At 43.8% G+C, this 23,631-nt stretch overlaps 1 protein-coding gene across 2 annotated transcripts; it reads left to right on the top strand.

Annotated features, from left to right (window-relative positions):
- The first annotated feature begins 2,116 nt into the window (after nt 1-2,116).
- ENGASE (endo-beta-N-acetylglucosaminidase) lies at nt 2,117-23,391 on the top strand. 2 transcript variants are annotated; one of them, XM_081945716.1, is made up of 15 exons: nt 2,268-2,403; nt 5,968-6,096; nt 6,459-6,535; nt 6,630-6,831; nt 7,896-8,044; nt 9,244-9,401; nt 12,015-12,163; nt 13,047-13,212; nt 13,492-13,595; nt 14,718-14,826; nt 15,763-15,947; nt 21,303-21,454; nt 21,582-21,687; nt 21,991-22,105; nt 22,857-23,391. In XM_081945716.1, exons 3-15 carry the CDS (start codon nt 6,472-6,474, stop codon nt 23,298-23,300), a joined length of 2,103 nt encoding a protein of 700 aa, XP_081801842.1. In that variant the 5' UTR covers nt 2,268-2,403; nt 5,968-6,096; nt 6,459-6,471; the 3' UTR covers nt 23,301-23,391. The 2 variants fall into 2 exon arrangements, with proteins under 2 accessions (XP_081801841.1, XP_081801842.1); XM_081945715.1 differs by lacking the exon at nt 5,968-6,096 and having other exon boundaries at nt 2,117-2,403.
- Nucleotides 23,392-23,631: the final 240 nt, after the last annotated feature.

The following is a 23,631-nucleotide window of genomic DNA, read 5'->3' as shown; positions in this document are numbered from 1 at the left end:
TGCTGTCTCTTGTATTAAAATTCTTCCCTGCAAAGCTTCAGGAAGATTGCTTTCCGGTGCCTGCCCCGGTTTCATTTGATTTCTCTACAGTAACTTACTTACAAAACCATTTTTCTTTTCTATGGGGACAGAGAGCAGATCCCGGAATCCAATATTCTTGCCTTGATCTTTCTGACAAAGAAGACTGTCTGGGGTGTGTGTGTGTGTGTGTGTGTGTGTGTGTGTGTGTGTATAGCCAGCTGTTGAACTTTTCTTAAGTAAACAGTGCAAAGGCACGCAAATCGTGCAGTTACTATTATATATAGGTCCTTGTTACTTCAGTGCACTAGTTTTTTAATAAATGTTTATGGACTTTATTAAATGCTTGCATCTAATACATATAGTATAGCTCAGTGATAGTTAACCTTTTTGGTGCTGAGTGCCCAAAGTGTGCACCCCTGGCTGCAATGCAAATGCAACGTGAGTGCCTGCGCCCCCACATAGGTGCCCCTGCCCCCCCGTCCATTTTTGGCTTCCAGGTTGGTGCAAAGGGCTTTCCAGGCCCAAAATGGGGGGGGGAGCACATATGCAGAAACCCCCAAAATGCAATGTGAGCGCCTCTGCGCATGCATCTCCCACATGCATCCTAACCCCTGTACATGCATGTCAGAGACCTGAAGACCAGCTGGCCGGCGGGAGGCAAGCACGTGCATTTGTGGTAGAGCTGGGGCGACGGCTGCCATGCCCACAGAGAGGGCTCTCTGTGCCACCTGTGGCATGCGTGCCATAGGTTTGCCATCACAAGTAGAGCTTAAATGCTGTACGACAACTACATTCCTCAAACTATATGCAAACAGCTATTGACCCTGCTGACAGGCTCACCTGCCTGCTTGTCCCAGAGATGAAGCGTTTTAGTTGGACATTATTGTAGAAGCTTCCTGTTGGAAGAAATGTCCTTCTGGGTTCGGCTCCAAGTGGGGAAAAAGAAATTGGAGACATGGAGGTTGCTTGGAAAGATGGTTTAATGGTGGACAGGATCACATGGCCTGAGCTCCTGAACAGAAAAGGGGGATCACATCAGTGGTGGGTTGCAGACAGTACACCCCGGTACGGGCATACTGGAGCCTACCCGGAGCATCAAATACTGTTCCGGTACAGTGCTCCGGAGAGCCCACCCGCCTGCCTGAGCTCCTTACTGGTCTTTTAAGTCTTTGGCGCTTCCGTGCACGTGTACAGTGCTTGGGTGACACTCTGCTGAGCAGCTGGAGTGTCGCGGAGGAGGTAAGACACATGTGCGCGCTGCGCATGTCCATGTGGACGACGCCAGGTCCGTTCCGATCGTACCGGTTGGAACGGGATCTGGAATCCACCACTGAATCATATGCTTCCAGATGTTGGGTGAAGAAGAAAAGAGGCAGAGATGCTGAAAGTTCCTGGTTTTATGCCCTCTCTGGCCTTTGATCTTGAGCTTGTATTCTGATTGATTGTCAGACTCCCATGGGGCCATGGAGGGGCAACTCTCTAGGCTGCATTTTGAGTCCAAGTTTGGTTGAACATTGCTTCTTCCCAGGTGCCCTGTGGTGAGATGGGTAAAGGGCTAATACTATCATGCCTTAATCCCATCACCCTGGAGCTGAAGAGGGATATCTTTGTTATGTAGAATACACTGGCTCAGGCCTTTTAATGGCCCATTGACAAAATTGGGGGCTATTAAGAGTGAGTTTGTTTCCTGCCTAAAAACATGTTTTTCCATTTCTGATTCAGGGAAATATAATATTCTGCATTTCCAATATTTCCCAGGATATTTCATTTTTCTACGAGGGGGCGGTTTAACTTCCTACATCCCGAAGGATGATCCTTTCCCAAAGAGACTGTCTATTGTCCAACCATTTATCTGAAACGGTATATAGATAGGGGGGGAGGGCTGGACTAGAAGACCTCCAAGGTCCCTTCCAACTCTTATTATCCGATGTTCTACTTCACAAGACCGGTAAGCGAGAGCGCCTCTGAGGATAGGCAGAGCGCGTCCTCCTTTGTCCTAATTGCCTCTCTTCATAGGTAATTCGGGAGGGATTTTTTTTAATGGGAAGGCGTGGTTTCTTTTCCTCCGAGAGTGGCCGGTGTCTTCCTCTTGCCAGGATAAAAAGGGCTCGATCGTAGCCGACTATAAAAGCGCGCTCGCTCTGCTTAAACGGACTGCCCGGGGACGTCGACCAGTTGCGAGGATTGGCTGGGAGAAGCAGAGGTGGCTCCATGTGACCGGGAGGAGGAAGCCGCAAGAGAGAGAGAAAAGAGAGAGGCCGTAATGGAGGGCCGTGAGCTGGACGGGAGGCAGAGAGGGGCCAAGCGCGCCCAGGAAGAGAGCGGGCGCGGGCTGGAAGAGGACCAGGCTTCCGCCAAGGGGCGCTTCAAGCCTGACCTAAGGTAAGGGAGGAACGGGAACCGGGCGGGAGTGCAATGGGGGTTTGTAACGGGGCGAGCGCCGATGGAAAGTCTGCAGCCAGGGTGGTGGTGGCGCTCTGAGTTGGCGAGAGGAGCCTTCTGCACACGCTCAGAGGCTATGCCGGCTGCTCCCTCAAGGTTCTGCCACAGTAGTGAGAAATGGTAACGTGGTGCTGCTCAAGCCATCCTTGGACCGGGAGGATTTTTAGTGGACTTGAGTGGCACGCTCCCCTCGTGGCATTCTCCCCCCCCCCCCCCCCCAAAGTAAACGATTGGCTAATTGGAAACTCTCTTTTTAGCCCTTCCAGATTTGGGCTGGAAAAAAAAAGGTCCTCTGAGCTGCAGTCCTGAAAGCAAGCCTGGGTGCTTCCTAGAGTCTTCGGGGATGGGTTAGAAGTTCCTCTCAACTCTGCATCTCTTGGCTGATGTTATTTCCCATGTCTGGAAGCAGAGTCCTGTCACTTGGGAACCCTGAATTTCCATGTTGCGTTTTGACAGGAGCTGTAGAAAAAATAATCATAAAGATGAAAAATAATGGAAGAGAATCATTTGGCGCAAAGTGAAAACGAAACTATGATGTAAAAAGGACTATGTAAATGAGAGGATGTAAAAGAAAAGACCCGGACAACTCTTTGTTCTTATGATATGTATAATTTGTTTAAAAAAAAAACATTAAATGGAAGTTTTGACAGGAGCTGTGAATGGGCAGGTCTCCTTGGCATAACTCTCCTTCCCCTCACTGGGTGATCTCCTGATGTCCTGCAACCAGGCCCCTCATTCTCCCAGCTGGGTTGAAGGCCTTGGTAGGAAAGCACCTTTGCATGACTGAGGATGGGGAATATGCCTGAACCTGCTTTGCATGAACCATGGATTTCCTATAAAGTCTTGCCATGCTCCTCGCATCCTATGGTTTCTAGAAAAGCCAGATCTAATCTGGTTCAAAGGGATTTCATCAGAATCCTTTTCAGAATTTGAGGCAATATTAAGGGGCACCTTGATATTGTAATAATGGCAGCCTTACCCCGTTGCTGAGAGGATCGGATGGCGCTTCCCCCTCACACATCTATGGGGGCTTAACCAGTAAATCTACGTACTACATGTACATTGAGGATTACAGGTAGTCCTCAGTTTACAACTGTTTAGCAACCATTTGAAGTACTGAGAAAGTGACTCATGGCCAATGCTCACACTTAACAACCATCATAGTATCTCCACGGTCACATGATCAAAATTTGAACACGTATTTATAACCGTTACTGCATCCCAGAATCATGTGACAAGCAAAATCAATGGAGGAAATTGGATTCGCTTAACAACCGCACAATTTATTTAACAACTGCAGTGATTCACTTAACACCACGGCAAAAAGGGTAATAAAATCAGGCACAACTCACTGCGTTGCTTAGCAACAGAAATTCTGGTCCCAATTGTCATAAGTCAAGGACTATCTGTATCACCATTATTTATACGGATGAAAGAGAGAGCCACATGAAATCCAGCAGAACATCCTTGCAGGAAACTGTGAAGAGATTATAATCTTAGCGTTCCCAACATTGGAAACAGGTGGAATTGCATTCCAAGAACAGTGGAAATGCAGAAACCTGGGATGATGAAGTAGGATTTTGCTTACCACAAAATTAAAGCACTTTGAGTCAGCCGAAACTAACATTGACCTGAAATCACCTGTTCTCACTCTTGATTCTTATCCTGACTCTGTCATGGCATCCACAGAGTGGTTGGTTTAATTCTGCGGCCCTCCTTCTTTGACACATTACTAGCTGCAAAGCAAAATATCTACCAATCATGGCATCAGGGGCATCTGCAGGGAAAAGTTAAAAAGAAAAAGAAATTCAGTCTTATGTCAGAACTGCACAATTGAAGCCCTGCCTACCTTGATGTTTTGATATCCCAACCTCATTAACCTGTGCGGCATCACAGCCCAAAGGGGAGAAGACTGGTTTTAGAATCTGTCATCTCTGGGTAACTCCTTAATAATATAACACAAGTTTAGTAAATGTATCCATTTCATAATTATGTTCATTTATATTTTATATGCAATTTAATGCAAGGTCCTTGGTGCTCTCCAAACTTGGTGATTTTCTTACAGACATTACCCAAACTAGGAAACTTCATTGGCCCTGAAATGCCTGCAAGAAAACAACCAAGCTCAGAGAGCATCAGCGACCCCTCATTTCAATACTGAGCTACGAGTATTCTTTATCAGTACATGATTTAATATTTATATATAATGTTTGTATTAATATTTGCTTATATTATTATTGATTTAATTAACGGTTATAACAAGTTTAATAAAGAAAGGAGGAACCAAGATAAGGCATGGAATAGTTTCATGGGAGTGATTACTTTTCTTTAGAATTTATCTCCTTCCCATCGTTTTGTGGTTACGCTGTTTCCAGCCCAACACTAAAACAGAAAAGACCACACAGCTGCAGTGTAAGTGTTGCTGTGCCAATCTGGTTGAGTGGCAATGAGTGGTACTCTTTCTTTCCACCTGTTATTTACATCAAAAAAGCTAAATAAAGTCTCCATCCAGTTGATCTTGAAAAGGTGACTACAAAGCTACCACACCCTTGTGGCTTTCCTGGCAGAAATATTCTAATTATTTTTGCTGAAGCTACTTTGTAGTTTGCTTGATGGGTTTATACAGCGAGCCTCGCAAATCTGATCACAATTCAGCTTGCTGATATTTTTTAAAGTGGCATAAGTCTTCAGGTTGGAGTTGAATCCTGCTGATCTTGTAGACAGGTCCGTGATGTTTTTCTTTACTCCTGTGGACAAGAGTGATTGTGCCATGGCTATGTGCAAGCAGGGTCATGATATTGATTAGAGATTGGAGGTGCAAATAAGGCCCTAAATTCATTGGCAAAATCTTTGCCCACATCAGGGTCACATTGCTATAGAACTGAACTCAGTTTATAGGTAATTGGTCTCTCTTCTAGGCCAAATTCTATTGCCGGCTCTTCAGAATCCAAATCTAGAGCAATCTCTGCAGAAAATGTGTTCCCATACATTTAAATTGTTCAGATAATCCTTCAGATAAATCCTTCATTGGGCAGACACGCAGTCCTTTTTTTATAGCATTTTACTGGAAATACTATGTTCATCAAATTATCCACCAAGAAAGTTGCCTATTTTGATGCCTTGTCAGTGACAGTCAAATATTTATTTGTTTGTTCATGCAGGCTATCTCTATATCGCTGTATTGAAAAAATGTTTCTTTTAAACTAGTAAAGGGTTTTGTGCATGTTTTTCTGTTTAATGATTCTGTACTAATTTTGTTTTTATCCAGACTTATTGAATGTGTCTGGATACAATGTGTTGAATGTAGAGAAATAAATAAATATGGCCCTCCGTGTAATAAAGATGTCTCCCCACAGTATGAAGAAAATTTGTGGGGTGAGGATGGGAGCTTTAAGCAAGGCAAATTGCTCTTTTGGGATGTATTAATGGGAACAAAACATCCAATTCTCAAGAAGTAACTTCTACTATATCTTAATCAGGCCCCATTTGAAATATTGTGTCTAGTTTTAGGTACCACAATCCAAAAAAGGCATAGAGGAATTGGACCCAGTTTAGAGGAGGATTGCTAAATTAGTGAGGAAACTGGAACTCAAGTCCTGTGAAGCCTGCTTGAAGGAAGTTAGTTCACAGAAGGTAAGACAAAGAGCATCATGACAAGCCTTCAGATAATCAAACATTGTCATGGAAAGGAGGAAGATGACATGTTTGCTGTTGGCCTAGAGGTCAGGACCAGAATCAGTGTGTTGAAACTTAATGGAAGTAGATTCAGATTAGATATTAAGAAAAACTTCCTGTTGTTAAGAGTGTCAGCCAATGGAACAGGCTGCCAGTGGTATGATGTTCTTCTAAAGAACATCTAAACTTCTAAATGAAGTCGTCAAACAGATGGATGGATAGGTGTCTGTTTAAAGTAGGGAGCTGGAATAGATGATGTCTGAGGTTATATCCAGTTCTATATTTCTATGATCCTTCTGATTCTTTTTTCTTTTTTTCAGTTTGCAGCAGGATATGGAGAGTCAGAGATCTTCCGTTCGCCATAGGGTGGTCAATTTTGCTCCTGATCCACTCCCTGGTATGATTTGCTGTTGGGTGGCTTGCACTTTCACCCCCAGGGAACCAGACTACTTCTCTGCTTGAAACCGTAACCTCTGAACGTCTCTTTCCAGCCAGGCAATACGACAGGCGCACCACTGAACCAATCAGCTTCTACCTCTCTGGATTGGAAGAGCTGCTTGCTTGGAAACCCACCAAGGACGATGCTTTCAATGTGTCTACTGAACCGTTGGCTAAACGCCAGCCCCCTCTTGAGAGCCACCGGCCCCGAACACTGGTCTGCCATGACATGAAGGGAGGCTACCTTGAAGACAGGTGGAGCATGAAGCAGGCTTTGTAAATGATTCTCTGCTAAAGTTGCTGGGACCATTCCATACCTCCTGGCTCTCCTGGATAGGATTTCATTTGCTCACCTGCCAGGGATTCCTGGTTAGTTGGAGTGGCCAGATGCAGCATTCAAATCAAGGCTCATCAAAGCTTTTCATATAATCCTAATAACATTATAGTCTTATAATTGAGATGGTGATCCAGCAGAATATTATTACCTTCATTTTGAAAATGGAATGTGCAGGAGGAATGTTCAGGTGGAGGTTTGGGAAAAAAGCTTCCCAGAAGACATTTTAAAAGCCAAGCTATGTGTGACATCAGTGGTGATGTCAGTTAATGTTCCCCAACCTGACATCTTCCTATGCACATCCTTGATTTTAGTTCCAAGAATGTTCAGCATTATTATATTGGCCTAGGAATTCCGGGTGCTGAAGTCCATATCTCTGCAAGGCTGGCTGTGGAAAATATAGGTTTTGTATTTTAAAAAATATATATGTGAAAACTGCCTTCATAGGCCTGTAACTTTTCAGAGGTGTTGGTGGGGATTCTCTAGTCGAGTGATCTATGGTGAAAAGTGCAGTGAGGTGCTAAAATGATCCAAGAGTTTGCCCCCCCCCCCAGTCTGCTTTCTGACATCTGTGCTCCACTCAAGGGATTTGGTCCCCAAGCAGTTTCATTAGCTGTATTATGTGTCATTCAAAATAATCTCCTGTTTTATTGGCTTCCTGTACTCCTTGAAATTGGCTTTGGAATGCTTGCACTAAAAAGGGAACAGGGAATTAAATTTGGCTTCTGCAATTATCAGGGGAAATCCAGTTGTTAATGTAAAACCTCCTAAGGGAGCATGGCAGCTAGGGGCCTTTTGCTTTAGATGGAGTCAAATAAATGACAAACAGCTTTGGCTGGTTTGAGTAGTCTGAACAGACTGATAAAAGTACTCAGAGTAACTTTGGCCTGTGGGGTGCAAAGTGAATGTATTGCACCCCTTTCGACTTTTGCTAATTTTTTCTCTTTGTGTCCCCCCCCCTCGTCCCCCCCCGGTGCCTCTACAGGTTCATCCAGGGTGAGAAGGTGCGTGACCCCTACGTCTTTTACCACTGGTGCTACATTGACATTTTTGTCTACTTCAGTCATCACTTGGTCACCATCCCCCCGGTGGTGTGGACCAACGCTGCTCACCGCAACGGCGTCCTGATGCTAGGTAGGTTTAAGGAGATGGTGAGTGGCTGGAGCAGAGCCCTTCTCTGAAAAGCGACATATTTAGTGCATGCAGTAAAGATGGAAATGCTCACGTGCTGTAATCCTTCCCTGTCCTTCTTCCTTCTGAGATGGAGGGCTCCATTTCTGGAGCAATGGAATCACTCTCCTGCCCATTAATTGGGTCCTTGGCATTGTGTTGTTGGCTGTTGCTGGATAGGTGTATTCCTATTACTCTTTCCTCTTTCTGGAAGTTCCTGCAAAACATAGGAATTGTCATTGGCCCTGATCAAAGTCCTGGGTTAGGGCTGGGTAGTCCTGAATTCAAGCTTATCTTCAGCCACAGAAACTCACTGGGTGACTCAAGACCTGTTATTCTCAACCCAATCGAGTTATTGGGATAAGATGAGAGGAGATAACTAGATAACCCATCTTCAACTCCCAGGATAAAGCTCCCATTTTGTATCTATGATTACCATATTTTTCACTCCTTAAGATGCATTCCCCCCCCCCCCAAAAAAAAGGTCTGGTGCCGGTCCTTTGGTGAATAGCAGCCAGGCCGTGGCAGCGGGGTCCTTTTGCAGTACTGAACCCTGCCTCTTCTGTCTTTATCATTGCCTGCCTCTTCTGTCTCTTTCCGCAGTGAAGGAGTCAATAGGTACAGCTGGCGCATGAGAGGACACCTATCTGTGGTCCTCTCAGGCTCCGCCTGATATTTTTTTGTTTTGCTCTCCTCTAAACCTAGATGCCTCTTATAGTCCGGTGCGTCTTATGGAGCGAAAAATACGGTATTTATGCAAGTTAAGAAAATAATAAAAGCAAATTGGATTACTCCCCATAGGGAGTAGTTTGCAAAACCAGGAATTGTGGTGTGGCTCTTTAATGCCTGTGATAGCAACCCTCTTTTTTGGCTTTCCTTAATGGCAGAGACTATTTCTGACTTTTCCGACATCTAGCTTAGTGTCATTTTTATGTTCCATAGATTTTCTGGAAGGATTTAGTTGGCCTCTAGTGGCTAGCGAAATACTGGATCTGGTCACTTCTATGCAGCAGGGCTCTCTTATTTTCTTCTTTAACCTCTCTTTGGTTGATACTCCTTCGTTAGGATCAGTGCTGGCTTCCTACTGGCCTGGTCAGAGAAAGTTTGAAGCAGACTGAAGCTAGGAGAGTCAGTGTCTCCTGTGTTGCCTCTCTTGCTTGCAGGAACGTTCATCACAGAGTGGATGGAGGGGGAGAAGACGTGCGAATCATTTCTGGCAGGCGAGGAGGAAGCATATCTTGCGGTGGCCAAGCAGCTAGCTGCAATCGCAGAGTTTTATCGTTTTGATGGCTGGTTGATCAACATTGAAAACCCTTTGAGTGTAAGTCAGAGTTGCTTCCTGCTTGTCCTCTCCCTGTACACCTGGGTCTATGCTAGGCCTAAGCCAGGATGGAGTCTCACAGCTGTTCCTGAAACTTGCAGGACCTGCATTCCTATTAGCATAACGTGTATATTAAACAACCATGGGTATGTTCTATATAGATTCTCTCTTGTCAGTTCCAGCCTTGATTCTTTAAAGATCCTGGTGTCTGCAGGAGATAAAGGGGAGCAACCAATTCATCCTCCAGCTCGTACAAAAACTAAAAGTAACAGCAATCAAAAGAGTTTGCGGGCGGCTTTTGCGACGTGTTAAGGCTTTTTCCAGTTTTGACTGCTATTTATGGACTTGCATGTTTATATATTTTACATTATTTGTATTCTGCCCATTTTCAGAAACTCTGACTCATATCAATACAATACAATAGTAGAGTTGGAAGGGACCTTGGAGGTCTTCTAGTCCAACCCCCTGCCTAGGCAGGAAACCCTATACCGTTTCAGACAGATGGCTATCCAACATCTTCTTAAAGACTTCCAGTGTTGGGGCATTCACAACTTCTGGAGGCAAGCTGTTCCACTGATTAATTGTTCTAACTGTCAGGAAATTTCTCCTCAGTTCTAAATTGCTTCTCTCCTTGATTAGTTTCCACCCATTGCTTCTTGTTCTACCCTCAGGTGCCTTGGAGAATAGTTTGACTCCCTCTTCTTTGTGGCAACCCCTGAGATATTGGAACACTGCGAATTTGATATCAAATTAGAAATAACATATGACAGACAGACAGACAGACAGATGATAGATAGATGATAGATAGATGATAGATCGATAGATAGATAGATAGATAGATAGATAGATAGATAGATAGATAGATAGATAGATAGATGATAGATAGATAGATGATAGATAGATGATAGATAGGTAGATAGATAGGAGATAGATAGATAGATAGATAGATAAATCAATTTAAATGGCTGCCCAACCCCCAAATTGTAACTCTGGGGGTAGCATAGGATTACAGCCAATACCACATTCTGTTAAAAAAATAAAAATAAAAAATAAAAAGGCCTGATGCAGTTGAGGCCAGTTCACAATCATTCAACTCAAAACCGTTTCAGATGGGCTTCTCCATTGCCTTGACCCAATGGGTTGTCTGAGGAGAAGCCCAGTCTTTGAGGCCTAATTGAAGGCTAGCAAAGTTGGGCTCACCGAATCGTGGGGAGTGGGGGGGGGATTAGTTGTTCCAGAGGGAATGTGTCAAGAGGCAGGATGTTTTTCTTAAGTGAAGAACAAAATGCTGAGGTAAAGTTTAGATAAAATCACAAGGGATGTTTTAGAACCTAAATCAGAGGATCCATATTTAGAAGAGGACAAGGAGTACATTTGGCCCTTGATATTCTTTTCCCCCATTGTCAGGACAAAGAAGGCGTAGGAGCCAAGTCCAAAACTTGATTTGATTATGTTGAGATTTAATTGAATGTCAATATAATTATATTTGATTAATATGTTTACGCCCCATAAATTCAAAAAAATTCTCATCCCGTATATTTAAAAATGACATTTTGGTGGCAAATTTTAAAAGTGTGTTCAAGGTATCCTGTGTGTCGTAATTGTGAGGAGCTGTGCATTTCTCATTTAGATCAAAATCTTTAAATCTGAGGTATTTATTTTTTCCCCACCCATGAAGGTAATGAGGACACCTCTCCAGATTGCTTTAGGGGTACTACTTGTCTTTTTTTTTCAGGCATAGGTTGACATTTATTTCATTCAATTTTTATTCATTCTTTTTTAAAAGAAGTCTGCTGACCACAGTCGTCTTCTTTCGCAAGGCAGCAGAATTCTTTTCGCTTTCATTTGTGAGAATTTTTTCCTTCACATTTTTTCCTTTAATGGAGATGGTTTGGGTGGAAACAACCTCCATGGTGAATGCAATGTGCATTTTACATATTCATGTATTCTGTGTAGTACTGTTTCTTAAACTATTTTCTGCAGGATATTAACAACAACTTGAAAACTTGTTTCCAAGATACACACACACACACACACTTTATAAATAAATAAATAAATAAATACATTCCATTTCCTTAGCTATATCCTTCCCTACCGCAAATAAAGAGACGGGGAAAGATATCTTTCAGTCACACTGAAACCTGAATATTCATTACTAGAAGGCTTTTGGAGGGTAGTTCCATCCTCCCAAATATATTTTATGTGAAGTCACTTAAGTAAAGTAAAAACTGATTTTTGGCACTCGCTGTAATTAAAAAGAAATATTAAAGTAGACTGAATGTTCTGTCATTTTTAAGACTTGAATAAATCTCTTGCCATGTATTGATGAAATAATATTGTTGGACGCAAAGTCATAAACCATGCTTTTTACTTCAATACTCCCTTTTGTTTCTTTTTTTTTTAGAAACAGTCATAAATGTTCCTCATTAAAATTGTATAGATTGTTTGATATTCCATGGACTTGAAAAGTTTAAGGGAAACTCCGACAGATGATGCATATAGTTTTATGTAGGGTGGTATGGCATTCTGTTGCAATCCACAGTTTGAAAATGGCAAGGTATGATTGATTGATGGTTTGCAAAGCAGAGTAACTGTGTTTAACTTTCCTGGCAGGCTTCGGCAGCTCAGAAGATGCCCCATTTCTTGCAGCATCTGACAGCTGAGGTGCACAGACTGGTACCTGGAGGGCAAGTGTTGTGGTATGACAGTGTCCTGAAGAATGGAGAGCTCAAGTGGCAGAATGAGCTCAATGAACTAAACAAGTGAGTCCTGCGTTATCTTTCTTTCAGATCTTTTTTTCTCTCTTTCTCTCCAAAAAGCCAAGAAGAGGAAGGCGAGCAGGGCACTCAAGCTAAAAGTACTTTGTGCAACCGTACTGAATTTCCACCCTCGTATAGCATCTTCTTGAAGTACTAGCCACACAATTGTGGCATAGTCATAAAGTCAATAACTGCATCACATGGAATGTGGTGGCACAAGAGTCAATAAGTGGATTGCTTACATGAAACTGCTTTGGGCAAATATCTATCTTCTAACCAAAGAAGTTGGAAAGATTGTTTTGAAAATGGAACAGGAGATTAATTTTGTTATTTGAAAGAAGGCCAAAATATGAATGTCAATGCAAACCCTAAATGTTCAAGCCTTAAATTAAGTCCCGTGCTTAGCAAGGAATCAAAAAACTGGTGAAAGTCATAGGTGACTTGTTCTAACTATTGGGGATTAATGCGTGATGGTCTGCCCTCCCACATCCTGGGTGGGAGAGGGAGCAGTCATATCCATTTCGGAATGAACAAAGCACCATGGAATTAGCCAGGGTGGGGGGTTGGCCTTGGCCATAATTGCTTCAGTAGAGAAATTAGCAGGCTTGGGCTACAAAAATTCATGAAGGTGGAAAATATATTCCTAGTCTGGTGCTGTCCAGATTGGCTTGGTTTGGCAATCATACAAAGTGGCTATTCAAGCTGGATTTATAGACAAATCTGGAAGGCGTCAAGATAGAGAAAATTGAGCTGGAGCTTTCTGGGCATATTAAATGATATGACATGGGGAGTTTTCCTGGAGACCCCCCCCCCCCCCCCCAATGGGGTCTATGCCTTGGTTGTCACGGCTGGCTCTAATTGACCCCCCTTGCTTGTGCATTTGCAGAGTTTATTTTGATGCTTGTGATGGCTTCTTCACCAATTACAACTGGAAAGAGGTACATCTGCTGCGGACGAGAGAGGTGGCCGGCAGTCGGCAGACTGATGTCTATGTGGGGGTTGATGTATTTGGACGAGGCGATGTTGTGAGCAGCGGCTTTGATACCAAGAAGGTAGGCTTGGCGGGCATCCTGAACAATGGGAGGCTGCCTTGCAGTCATTGGCTATGCCAGGCACAATAGGTCACTTGGCAGCATTTATTCTGATTCTCTCTGGGAACCACCAAGAACCAAAAGCCTGTCAGGTTTTGCATAAATGACCCTGCTAGGACAGCCTGCCAAGATATTTGTCTTTAGGGAGGGAAGCTGTTTTCCTAGAAGCCCTGAACCAACCATGCTCTAAATCCCCACAGTAGAAAAATGGTGATTGTTTTATTCTTTGTGTCTCTTCAGTCACTGCAGATGATTCGGGAGCAGGGTCTTTCGGTGGCCCTCTTTGCACCTGGCTGGGTATATGAGCACCTGGGCCCAAGAGACTTCCTGAACAATGAGGATAAGTAAGGCCTATGTGGGGAAGGACTTTCTTCTAGGGCTGGCCTTCAGGAACCCCCAGTGATGAGATAACCTCTTTGGGGCTCTGGGTTGGCAGGTCTAACAGGAGAAAAGCCCATGGAGATATAGTGATTTCTCTCTCTTTGCGACCTTTGCGAACATTATTTTATATTATTAAATATTAACATCAATTCATCTTACCATCAACTCCCAAAAAACAATTATTGGCTCCTCTGCTCTCCACTCCCTGTCCATCACTTTCTTCTCCCTCTCTCCTCCCTACCTCCTTTCTACCCTCTGTTATTCTTCTCTTCTCTACTTCCCCTTCCTCTCTTCTCTCTCCTTTCCACTCCTCCTTTCTCTCCTCCTTTCCCCCCTTCTCTCCTTACCATCTCTTCTTCCCTTGCCTCTCTCCTCTCTTCCTCTGAACAAGCTCCATTTTATGTTGATGGTATTTATAATTTCATATCAATAAACCTCTTTAATTTTAACATCTTTTTAAAAAAAAACAATGAAGAAAAAAAGTATACATATATAGCAATTATATTTTAACTCCCCCGCCAAACTTATTTTAGTCCAGAATGTGGACCTGATTACAATTCCCAGCTATTCTCATCATAATATTGTATAGTTATATATCATTACCCACCCCAACTTTTTAATCTGTCTTTATAATCTCACTATAAGTATTTTTCATGTTTCCCCTCCATTTTTACATATCTTAGCTTATATTTGATTGTCTTTAAATAACAATCCCTTCTGCTCAGTGTTCATTGTAATTCCATTGATCTGCTACGTAAAATAAAAAGCAATACACACCTCACTTCATTCATTTTCTTAAGAATTCTATATGCATTCATATTTCTTATATTTTAACCTATACTTAATTGTCTTTCCTTTATCATATTCAATCAATTAATAACTCAGTTTAATTTATCATGTAAAAGAATATTTCATATATGTTAACTTTTATTTAATTATCTTTCCATCATCCTGTTCAATCAGTTAGCAACTCAGTTTAATTATCATGTAAAGATGTATCGACTTCAGGTTCTTGAGGGGGTGAACTCTGGGCTTGTGAGGTTATGCAAAGAATGTTTCTGTGACACCCTCTTTCCTCCTTGTAGATTCTGGAGCCTCCTATCGCAGCTACTATCTGTTCACCGCATTGTCTCCCTCCCTTTTTGCACCAGCTTCAGTCTGGGTGTGGGTAATCGACACTTCAGTTATGGACAGGTAGGAGCACATGGAAAAGGGACACTTTGGGTAGGAAGAATGGAGCTGGGAATGAGTGGGCAGAAGGTAGTTCTGCCAATCCTCCTTATGACTTAACCCTCTCAGGGCCAGAGCTAACTTTTCATGACTGCCCGGCTGATTAGTCAGCTCATACCGAGATCAAGGCAGAGGTGGTATTCAGCAGGTTCTGACCAGTTCTGGAGAACCAGTAGTGGAAATTATGAGTAGTTTGGAGAACCGGTAAATACCACCTTGACTGGCCCTGCCCCCATCTATTCTCTGCCTCCCGAATCCCTACTGATTGGGAGGGAATGGAAATTTTACACTATCCTTCCCCTGCCACGCCCACAAAGCCACTCCCACAGAACCGGTAGTAAAAAAATTTGGATCCCACCACTGGATCAAGGCCATCACTGTTTTCCAAATATCATAGAGGACTATAGGAGATTTTCTGCAAAGGAGTTCTGTGGTTAGTTATTCGTCTTGAATCTTTTTCTAGGACTCTCCCTTGCAGACATTTTCCAACTGTTTTCCTTGAGCTCCACGAGTGTTGCTCTAGGATTTCAGCCTCTGTGTCTTATAACTCCAGTATATTTCAATTGCGGATAGAAAATGAGACAGCCTTTGGAATTGCCATTTTGCCCCTCTTGAGAATGATGGGTGTCAAAGTGCTTGATGATCTGGAGGGAGCCTCTCTATGTTTTCCTTACTTTTATTAGAAAGTGAAAGGGTGTCTGGTACTGAAGGTAGGCTGCTTTTGGGCAGGGAAAGAGGGCAGGTGTACTGAAAGTCACACCTTCAAAGGCTACTAAGATGCTTTGGGGCGCCTATTGCAAATGGCCTTTGGGTGTGCAAGAGCAGTCCTTACTGTGGGCAAGGTGCTTTGGAAGTCAAGCTGTCCCAACTCATCCTGCAGCGGCTCTTTTCTTTGGTCAGGAGGCAAGGACAGAGCCGTGGTACAACTTAAGTGCTCAAGACATCCAGCCAATATATGGCAGCCACAGAACGCCTGGCAGAGGCTGGGTGCGGACACGGTGCTGCCTGCAAGAAGCCTGGTGTGGGGGAAGCTCCTTGCTGCTGGAGGGGGCTATCCTGCCCAAGGTTGATCACGTCACAATCAGGTGAGTGCTGATGGGAGGGGGAGGCACAAAATCACAGGTAGAGTTTCTGCTTTTCTCAAACCTGATACTCTCCAGTTGGGAATTAAAGATCCCTGAGGCCTTTCTCTCTCTTTCTGGGCACTTCTCCCTCCTACAAGATCCCCTTAGTTTAGGGAGGCAGTTCTCAAAAACAAAGGTCTCTGCCCGCTGAGGGATAAGGGGGATGAAAAACCAATTTTCTGCATCCAGTCGGTGAATAGCTACGATTGTGGCTTGTGGAAGAGATGCCATCTGCACAGCTGCACAGTCCTTGAAGAAAGGAAGTTCAAGGGCATCTCCTTGCCTGCCATCCTCTTTCTGGGCTCTAAAAATGAAACATTTCCAACTCACTGTTTCTACATTCAATTATGGCCAGTGATTATGATGTTGAAAACCTGTGAGGAATACCCACCTGTTGCCTGTGCTCCTTCCCTCAGAACCCCAAAGGCCTGCTTGTCTTTTCCTCTAGAAACTCAAAGGCTAGGGGCTTTTTGAAGCCTAACTCTGCACGACTGCAAAACACAGGGTGAGCCAATGAATGTCAGGATTCCAAGTAACCCACTCACTTCCACCACCACCACACACACACAAAGGAAGACTCTAAGGCTGGAGTCTTTCCCACAGAAGAAATTGTGGCAGGCCTGAAGGCCCAATATGAAAGATGGCTTCCAGGTCTGACAACACCATTAAACAGACTCCTCACTTTGGGCTTCTTTTAACTCTTAGAGATGGTGATGGAGAGTGTGACCGCAGGGATGGTGGCTAAGCAGAATCCTTCAGAGATGCCTTGTCTGCTTAAGCCTGAGCCTGAGTGAAGGCACGGAGACAAGTCTGCTGCAACAATAACTTTATTAACAATAACTAACAACGAACAAGCACTTGCAGCCTGACAGCTCTTCTATATGTGAGCTGTCAGACCATTTAACCAATGGGAAACCTGTTATGTTCCCGCCAGACTGCAGCTGCTTTGGGACCAATTAGCACTCGCGCCTTGCTTGATTGACATCCGCGGTCGTAGGCGTGAGGACTTAGCATTTGTCCTTTCCCAAAAGTGTAGCATTTTCAGGACAGCAATGCAATGAACCATGTAGGCCGAGTGTGATAACCTGACTATAAATGGCCTCTTGCTGAAGGAACTTTTTATATATATAAATGTGTGTGTTTTCGTAGATTTTCACGGGTGTAGGTATGCTGGTTTTGTTGTATTCGGGTCTTTTCCCGTGTAAGGTTGAGATTGTCTTTGCAACATTTCGGCAGGATCTCACCTGCCATCTTCAAGCGTGGGCTTAAAGCTAATATCCCTTAGAATATTACCTTTCATAGGTTATCCAAATATTTAACTATCTTGTCAGTGTTCTCTCATGTCACCTGCTTATATGCACAAACCTACTTTAGACTACAGAAGAGTTGTGCTCTCCAGTTTGTCTTCGGGCTTCTCTCTTTGCTTCCAACTGGCCGAGTCTGCTTTAAGTTGGCAAACATGATTGATGACTGCTCAAAGAGAAATAATATGCCAGTGTAGTTGAGGGCAGGACTGCCTTTTTTAGAGCTGCTGATCCACCGTTTCTTTGAGAGCAAAAGAAACTTTACACAGGCAGGAGAAGGTGCATCTCATTTTACATACTTACGACTGTAATCCTCGACTTAAAATCACAACTGAGCCCCAAAAGTTTCATTACTAAGCCAAGAGTTGTTAAGTGAGTTTTGCCTCATTTCATGATCTTTTTTGTTAAGTTAATCACTGCAGTTGTTAAGTGAATCATGAATCATTGCGCGGATCTGACTTCCTCCATGGTTTAAAGACAAATCAATTAAATGTTGGAAATGCCACCAGGTGCCGGGGTCGTATTACCATATGGACATGTGTAGAAGCGAAAAAATACTGGGCAAAGATTCGAATGTGGTTGGAGAAGATGACGCAGCAACATGTTGATTTAAAACCTGAATTGTTTTTGTTGGGTATTCTACCAGGGAAATATAGTAAAAAAAATGTATATTTGATTATTCATATAATAACTGCAACTAGAATTGCATTGGCACAAAATTGGAAAGCTGAAGAAATCCCTATAGAGGAAAATGTGATTAAGAAAATATTGGAATGTGCAGAAATGAATAGATTAACACTAGCAATTAAAGGAAAGGAATAATCTGATCATTATAAAAGATGGGGGCTATTTTATCATTCGTTAGAAAATGAGTATAGGCAAAAAGTATTATAAAATAAAAATAAATTAGGAAGAGAAATGTTATAACAGGAGATATGTTAAGTTGAAATGTTAAGATAAGAATATATATATATATATATATATATATATATGTATGTGTGTGTGTGTGTGTGTGTGTGTGTGTGTGTGTGTGTGTGTTGTATTTGTACTGATAAATAAAGGGAGACTAGTATAGATCTATTTCGAGCTAATTAGCTCTCATCAGCTAGCCATACTCTTACTGGGATTTGAACCTGGGCTGTATTATATACAGAAAGAGGGAGTAGTGACCTTCCTCCCATATTTAGGCATACCAGGGGTTGTAACACAAATACATACCTATTTCCCTGGCTCAACTGATAAGGAGGAGTGCCTGTGGCTTAGTGGCTAAGACTCCTGCCTAAGATATAATACAGCCCAGGTTCAAATCCCAGTAAGGGTATGGCTAGCTGATGAGAGATAATTAGCTCGAAATAGATCTATACTAGTCTCCCTTTATTTATTTATCAGTACAAATACAACACAAATATAAAAAGGCAACATTAAAAATAAAAATATGGTTTTCTGCCTGCATGGTCTTCTGTGATGAGCCGAAGGACAGAAAGAGGGAGTAGTGACCTTCCTCCCATATTTAGGCATACCAGGGGTTGTAACACAAATACATACATATATACATACATACATACATACATACATACACACACACACACACACACACAAATATATATATATATATACACACAAATATATATACACAAATATATATATACACAAATATATATATATACACAAATATATATATTTGTGACCTTCCTCCCATATTTAGGCATACCAGGGGTTGTAACACAAATACATATATATACAAAGTATATATATATACTTTGCTTGTTGAAAGGTGGCTGGGGAAGATTCCAAATGGTGGATCACGTGACTCTGAGAACATGTAATTGTCATAAATACATTCCAGTTGCCGAGCCCCAGAATTTTGATCAGAATTTTGATCAGGTGACTACAGGGGAGGCTGCAATGGTGGCCAGTGTGAAAAATAGTCAGGAAGTCACTTTTTCAGTGCCCTGTAACTTCAGAAGTCACTAAGGGAAAATTTTTAAGTCGAGGACTACCTGTATTCCCACAACTACCTGTATTCCCCGCCCGTGTGTGTGCGACCCCCGCCCTCCCCCCACTTTTGGCACTTGATAGACCCGTATTTCGCTCTCCTCAGGCTCCAGAGGCTTTCTAGGAGCCTGGGGAGGGCGAAAACAGCCTCTCCCCCCTCCCCCACAGGCCCTCCGGAGGCTTCAGGAGGGAGAGAAATGGCCCAATGTGCAAACCGGAAGTCCATTCCCGAACTTCCGGTTTGTGCGTTGGGTTTTTCACCCTCCGGAGGCTTTCCTGAAGCCTCCGGAGGCTGAAAAATGGCTGAAAATGAAGGCCGAAGTCAGTTGGCCAGTATACGCATGCGCGCTGGAACTGACAGGGCAATGCCTCGTGTGCCCTAACAAATGGTTCCGCATGCTACCTATGGCACGTGTGCCATAGGTTCGCCATCACGGCCCTAGAATGTCAGGTGTTTCAGAGAGGTTTGTGTAGATTTCTCTTCACTGACCCTGCACATTTTGAAGTTGCTCTGATCACAAAAAACAAACAGATGGAGCCACCCCCGAGAGAGATGGTTTTCCTCATGCGTTTTTAGACTCTGTTGAGAAACATTCTTTTGCGATGTTGTCTGGGCTGCCCTTAATCCCTTGAATTGGCTGTACGCATAGTCCTAGCCAAGCCCCTGGGCCACCTGTTGAGAAAGAGACTCTTGGGTTGTCTTGAGTTTACAAGACCAGGGTGTGTTCTGTGGAGTTTCTGGCAGCTGAACAGAGAATCTGGGGTGTTCTCTGTGGAGAATGTCTCATTCTCTCTCTCCCTCAAATCACTTTTTGGTCCAGGAGGCCTCAGGCTGAGAGTCTGTTCTTGTTCTGTAGAGAGGATGCAATTGGATTAGATTTCATTCTGTGGGGATCCCAGGATAGATTTGATCATAGGAGGTGGGGCTGACATGGATAACGAAAACAAGAAAAATAAGAAACATGAACTGATTTGATCATATGTGGCGTGGAGAAATTGGCATGGCTGCATTTGATATGGCCAGGAATAGGTAAACTCCCTCATAAAACACAGCAGCAACCACAGCAGTTTCCATATTTTTTAAATCAATATTTATTAACTTTATCTGATATAAAATACAAACAGAAGTAAAGATAATAGGAAAATGGGGAGAGAACAAGAAAGGAGAAATAAATTAAAAAATAGGAACTTCCAAGTCAGTAAAGTACAAACAGAATTACTACCGCAACTTTTTTACTTATACCTAATTAGTGGGAATCTTTCCTTTTTTTGCACATACAGGATTCTCGCTGCAATCAACATATATAATAAAGTTCCAATTTCCCCCCAGGTCTTTAGCAACAGCAGCAGTTTCCAAAAATTGCTGTACTTCTGTACTACTCCTGCAATCTGGTGGAGGAGACGTGGACCCAATTCCTGGGGGGGGGGGGGGAGAGAGAGAGAGAACTAACGAGGGAGAGGGAGGGAGGGAGAGAGAATGAACAGCAGCTGTCCAGTGAAAAATTGGAGTGGCCATATTTTAGGGGAGTAAAAAAAATGAGGATGTTTTAATTAAAACTCCAGAAAGTATCGGGTGGAACTCATCAAGGTTTCTACAGTATATAGGCAAAATAAAGTGATTGTGTCTCAAAGAGCATAATGTCCAATGGTGTGGTTGTTACAAAGCATATTCAGGGTGTTGACTAGGATCTATAAAGCCCTAGATGGCATGGAGCTACGGGACCATCTTCCATACAGCGGCCTTGTTAATTTCAGCTCCCTGCTTCAGAAGGTTGCATGGTCAACTGTGAGGTCCATGGGAAGGCATAACCACTTGGCCCGTCCCTTCATTGCTCACCTGAGCCCATTATGTTATCCTGTCCCTTGTGCAAAGTGGGGCAGGTGGCGTAGAGGTCATTGGCCTGGGCCTACAAGACCTTTTCATTTTCAGATGGCGCTGTGCTTCCTCATGGCCCAGAGTTGGCAGTGACGGTGTATTCTCTGTCTCTCTCCCTGTCTGGGGCTTGGGGGTTACCAGGCTATTCTCATTCCAGATGCCAGCACCCTCACGGTTATTCCTGGTCTTGATTTGTAAACACGAGTCCCATTTCCATGACACGGCTCTGACGCCTTTGCTCACCACCCGAGAATCATGGTCACACCCTGACAGGGGGACATTTACTTTATCAGGTAAGGCCTTTTGTCTTGAGGACTCCTTGCATGGATGCCTACAACGTTCTTGAAGTGGCAGATGTGACTTCCAGGTTTTGCTGGCTCATTTCTCTTTCCCCTGCTCCGTTGGATGTTTCTTCCACAGGAGAATCAACACGACACACGCCCTCCTTGCTTCACACACCTCCTCCCGACCTCACCCGGCTACTCCGAGGATGCGAACGGGGTGCGGAACACGGCTGGCAAAATTGGTGAGTGCTAAATGTGCAGAATGTTGTCTCCGCTCATTTCCTCCAATGAAACTCATATGTGGCAGCGGCTACTTATTGTTACTACTCTCCCCTTGTTCTGTGGCATTATATCATATGCTCCCCTGTAGAGAGGAGCCTGCTGTCATCTTTACCCATTCAGCACCACACATGTGGATGATGGAAAGAAGGGTCAAAAGGTTAGCTTTTGTGCCTGGCTGGCAGAAGCATTGTGGACAGTCAGGATGGACTTAGTAATAGCACGCGAGCCACCGTGTCTCACCTTTTCCATTACTCCCTTGCTAGGTGCTATGAATTAGAGCTCCAGAATTGCTTCCTGGATGAACTCTCCCTCACTGTGTCCCGTCGTCATCCTGGACAGGAGGAGATGCCCTTCACTTGCCGCCTGGGCAAGATCTGGGTGAGGAAATTGTGGAAAGCAATTGGGAACTGCCATGAATAGCTTCCAAAGCGGGGGGTGGGTGGGTCAACTACTTTCCATTAGTTATCCAATACAGCTGGGGAGATACTCTACAATCTGGCCCTTGTTCTTTAAACCAGCGGTTGCTTCACAGCAGGCTTTTGCTTCTCATCAGAGTGGCTGAAAAGTTGCCATCCCAGCTGCTTTGTCCAGTGCACTCCTTCCTTCTTGGTGTTTGTACCAAAGTTATTCTCTCTTACGTTTGTGGAGTCTGGTCAATGCCACCAGATGCTCTTCAGACTTTAATCCCTTCATTGCCTCAGTGCAAATCATGCCAGAACCTGCAAGCACTTATTCTGAGAACAGACATGGGGGCAAGGATTACTTGATCCAGGCTACCCAAGGGCCCTTTTTTACCCCTTCATTTCCTCACTGCTTTCCAGTCCTCTGCTATGAATCTGTCCAATTGCTTGGTGATCATTTCCCTCCCTTTTATAACTACCTTGGTGGTTATAAGAACTGTGGTGGTGCAGTGGTTAGAGTGCAGTACTGCAAGCTACTTCTGCTTACTGCCGGCTGCCGGCAATTTGGGCAGTTCAAATCTCACCAGGCTCAAAGTTGACTCAGCCTTCCATCCTTCTGAGGTGGGTAAAATGAGGACCCAGACTGTTGCTGACTCTGTAAACAGCTCAGAGGGCTGTAAAGCAGTATATAAGTCTAAGGGCTATTGCTATTGTGATTTTCCTTACAGGTGCTGGATGCTGCCTCCCTACGCTCCCTGCCCACTTCCGATGCTACAAGTTCCATGTTGCCCATGGATACCTCCCATGTCCACTGGCACCGGCCTTCAGCTGAACACCTCTCTGTCAGTCTCACCTTGAGCTGGACTTACCCTCCCAGCAAGGCCACCTGCTTCCGTGTGCATCACCGAAGCGGGTCATGCGTCAGAGACTCTGAACCACCTCTTCTCCTGCTTGGGGAAGCTCACGCCTGCCTGTACCGCGTGACTCAGCTGGCGGTGCCTAACCCGCAAACTCTGTCCTCATGCCGCCTGGAGTTCCTGGTGGAGCCGGTCCCTAATGATGGGAGCAACATTGATCCTGCCATGTGGGGAAAACTCATCTTTGTGTACTCGAACCCAAAGCTCCCAGAGACCACTGCCACACTTTCTCCACACCCACACCCAGGCCCATGACCATAACATACTCTTGGTTTTGGATGGGTGAAACTTCTGTCTAAGAGGTGTGCAAGGGGACATCCTTTTAATAAAGCCTCTTTGTTGCTTTCATTAGTTATTATTTCTTTGTCCTGTCGTCTCACAGAATTGACGTTCAGAAGCCAAAGATATTTGGAGGTACACAGCTCCTGTGTCCTTGCTAGGGAGTAAATGCTCGAAACGGATTTCTTAATGGACAGCCTAGCCTACAGGCCTTGCTTTTAAAATAGAAACATTCGTTCACTGCACTGATACAAATAGCCGTGTCGTTAAGATGAAAACAAGGTGGAAGTTGTCAAATCCGCTGATT

This window comes from Natrix helvetica (assembly GCF_964273705.1).
Source record: "Natrix helvetica genome assembly, chromosome: 1".
Classification (NCBI taxonomy): domain Eukaryota; kingdom Metazoa; phylum Chordata; class Lepidosauria; order Squamata; family Natricidae; genus Natrix; species Natrix helvetica.
This window is presented reverse-complemented; position numbering and strand designations above follow the sequence as displayed.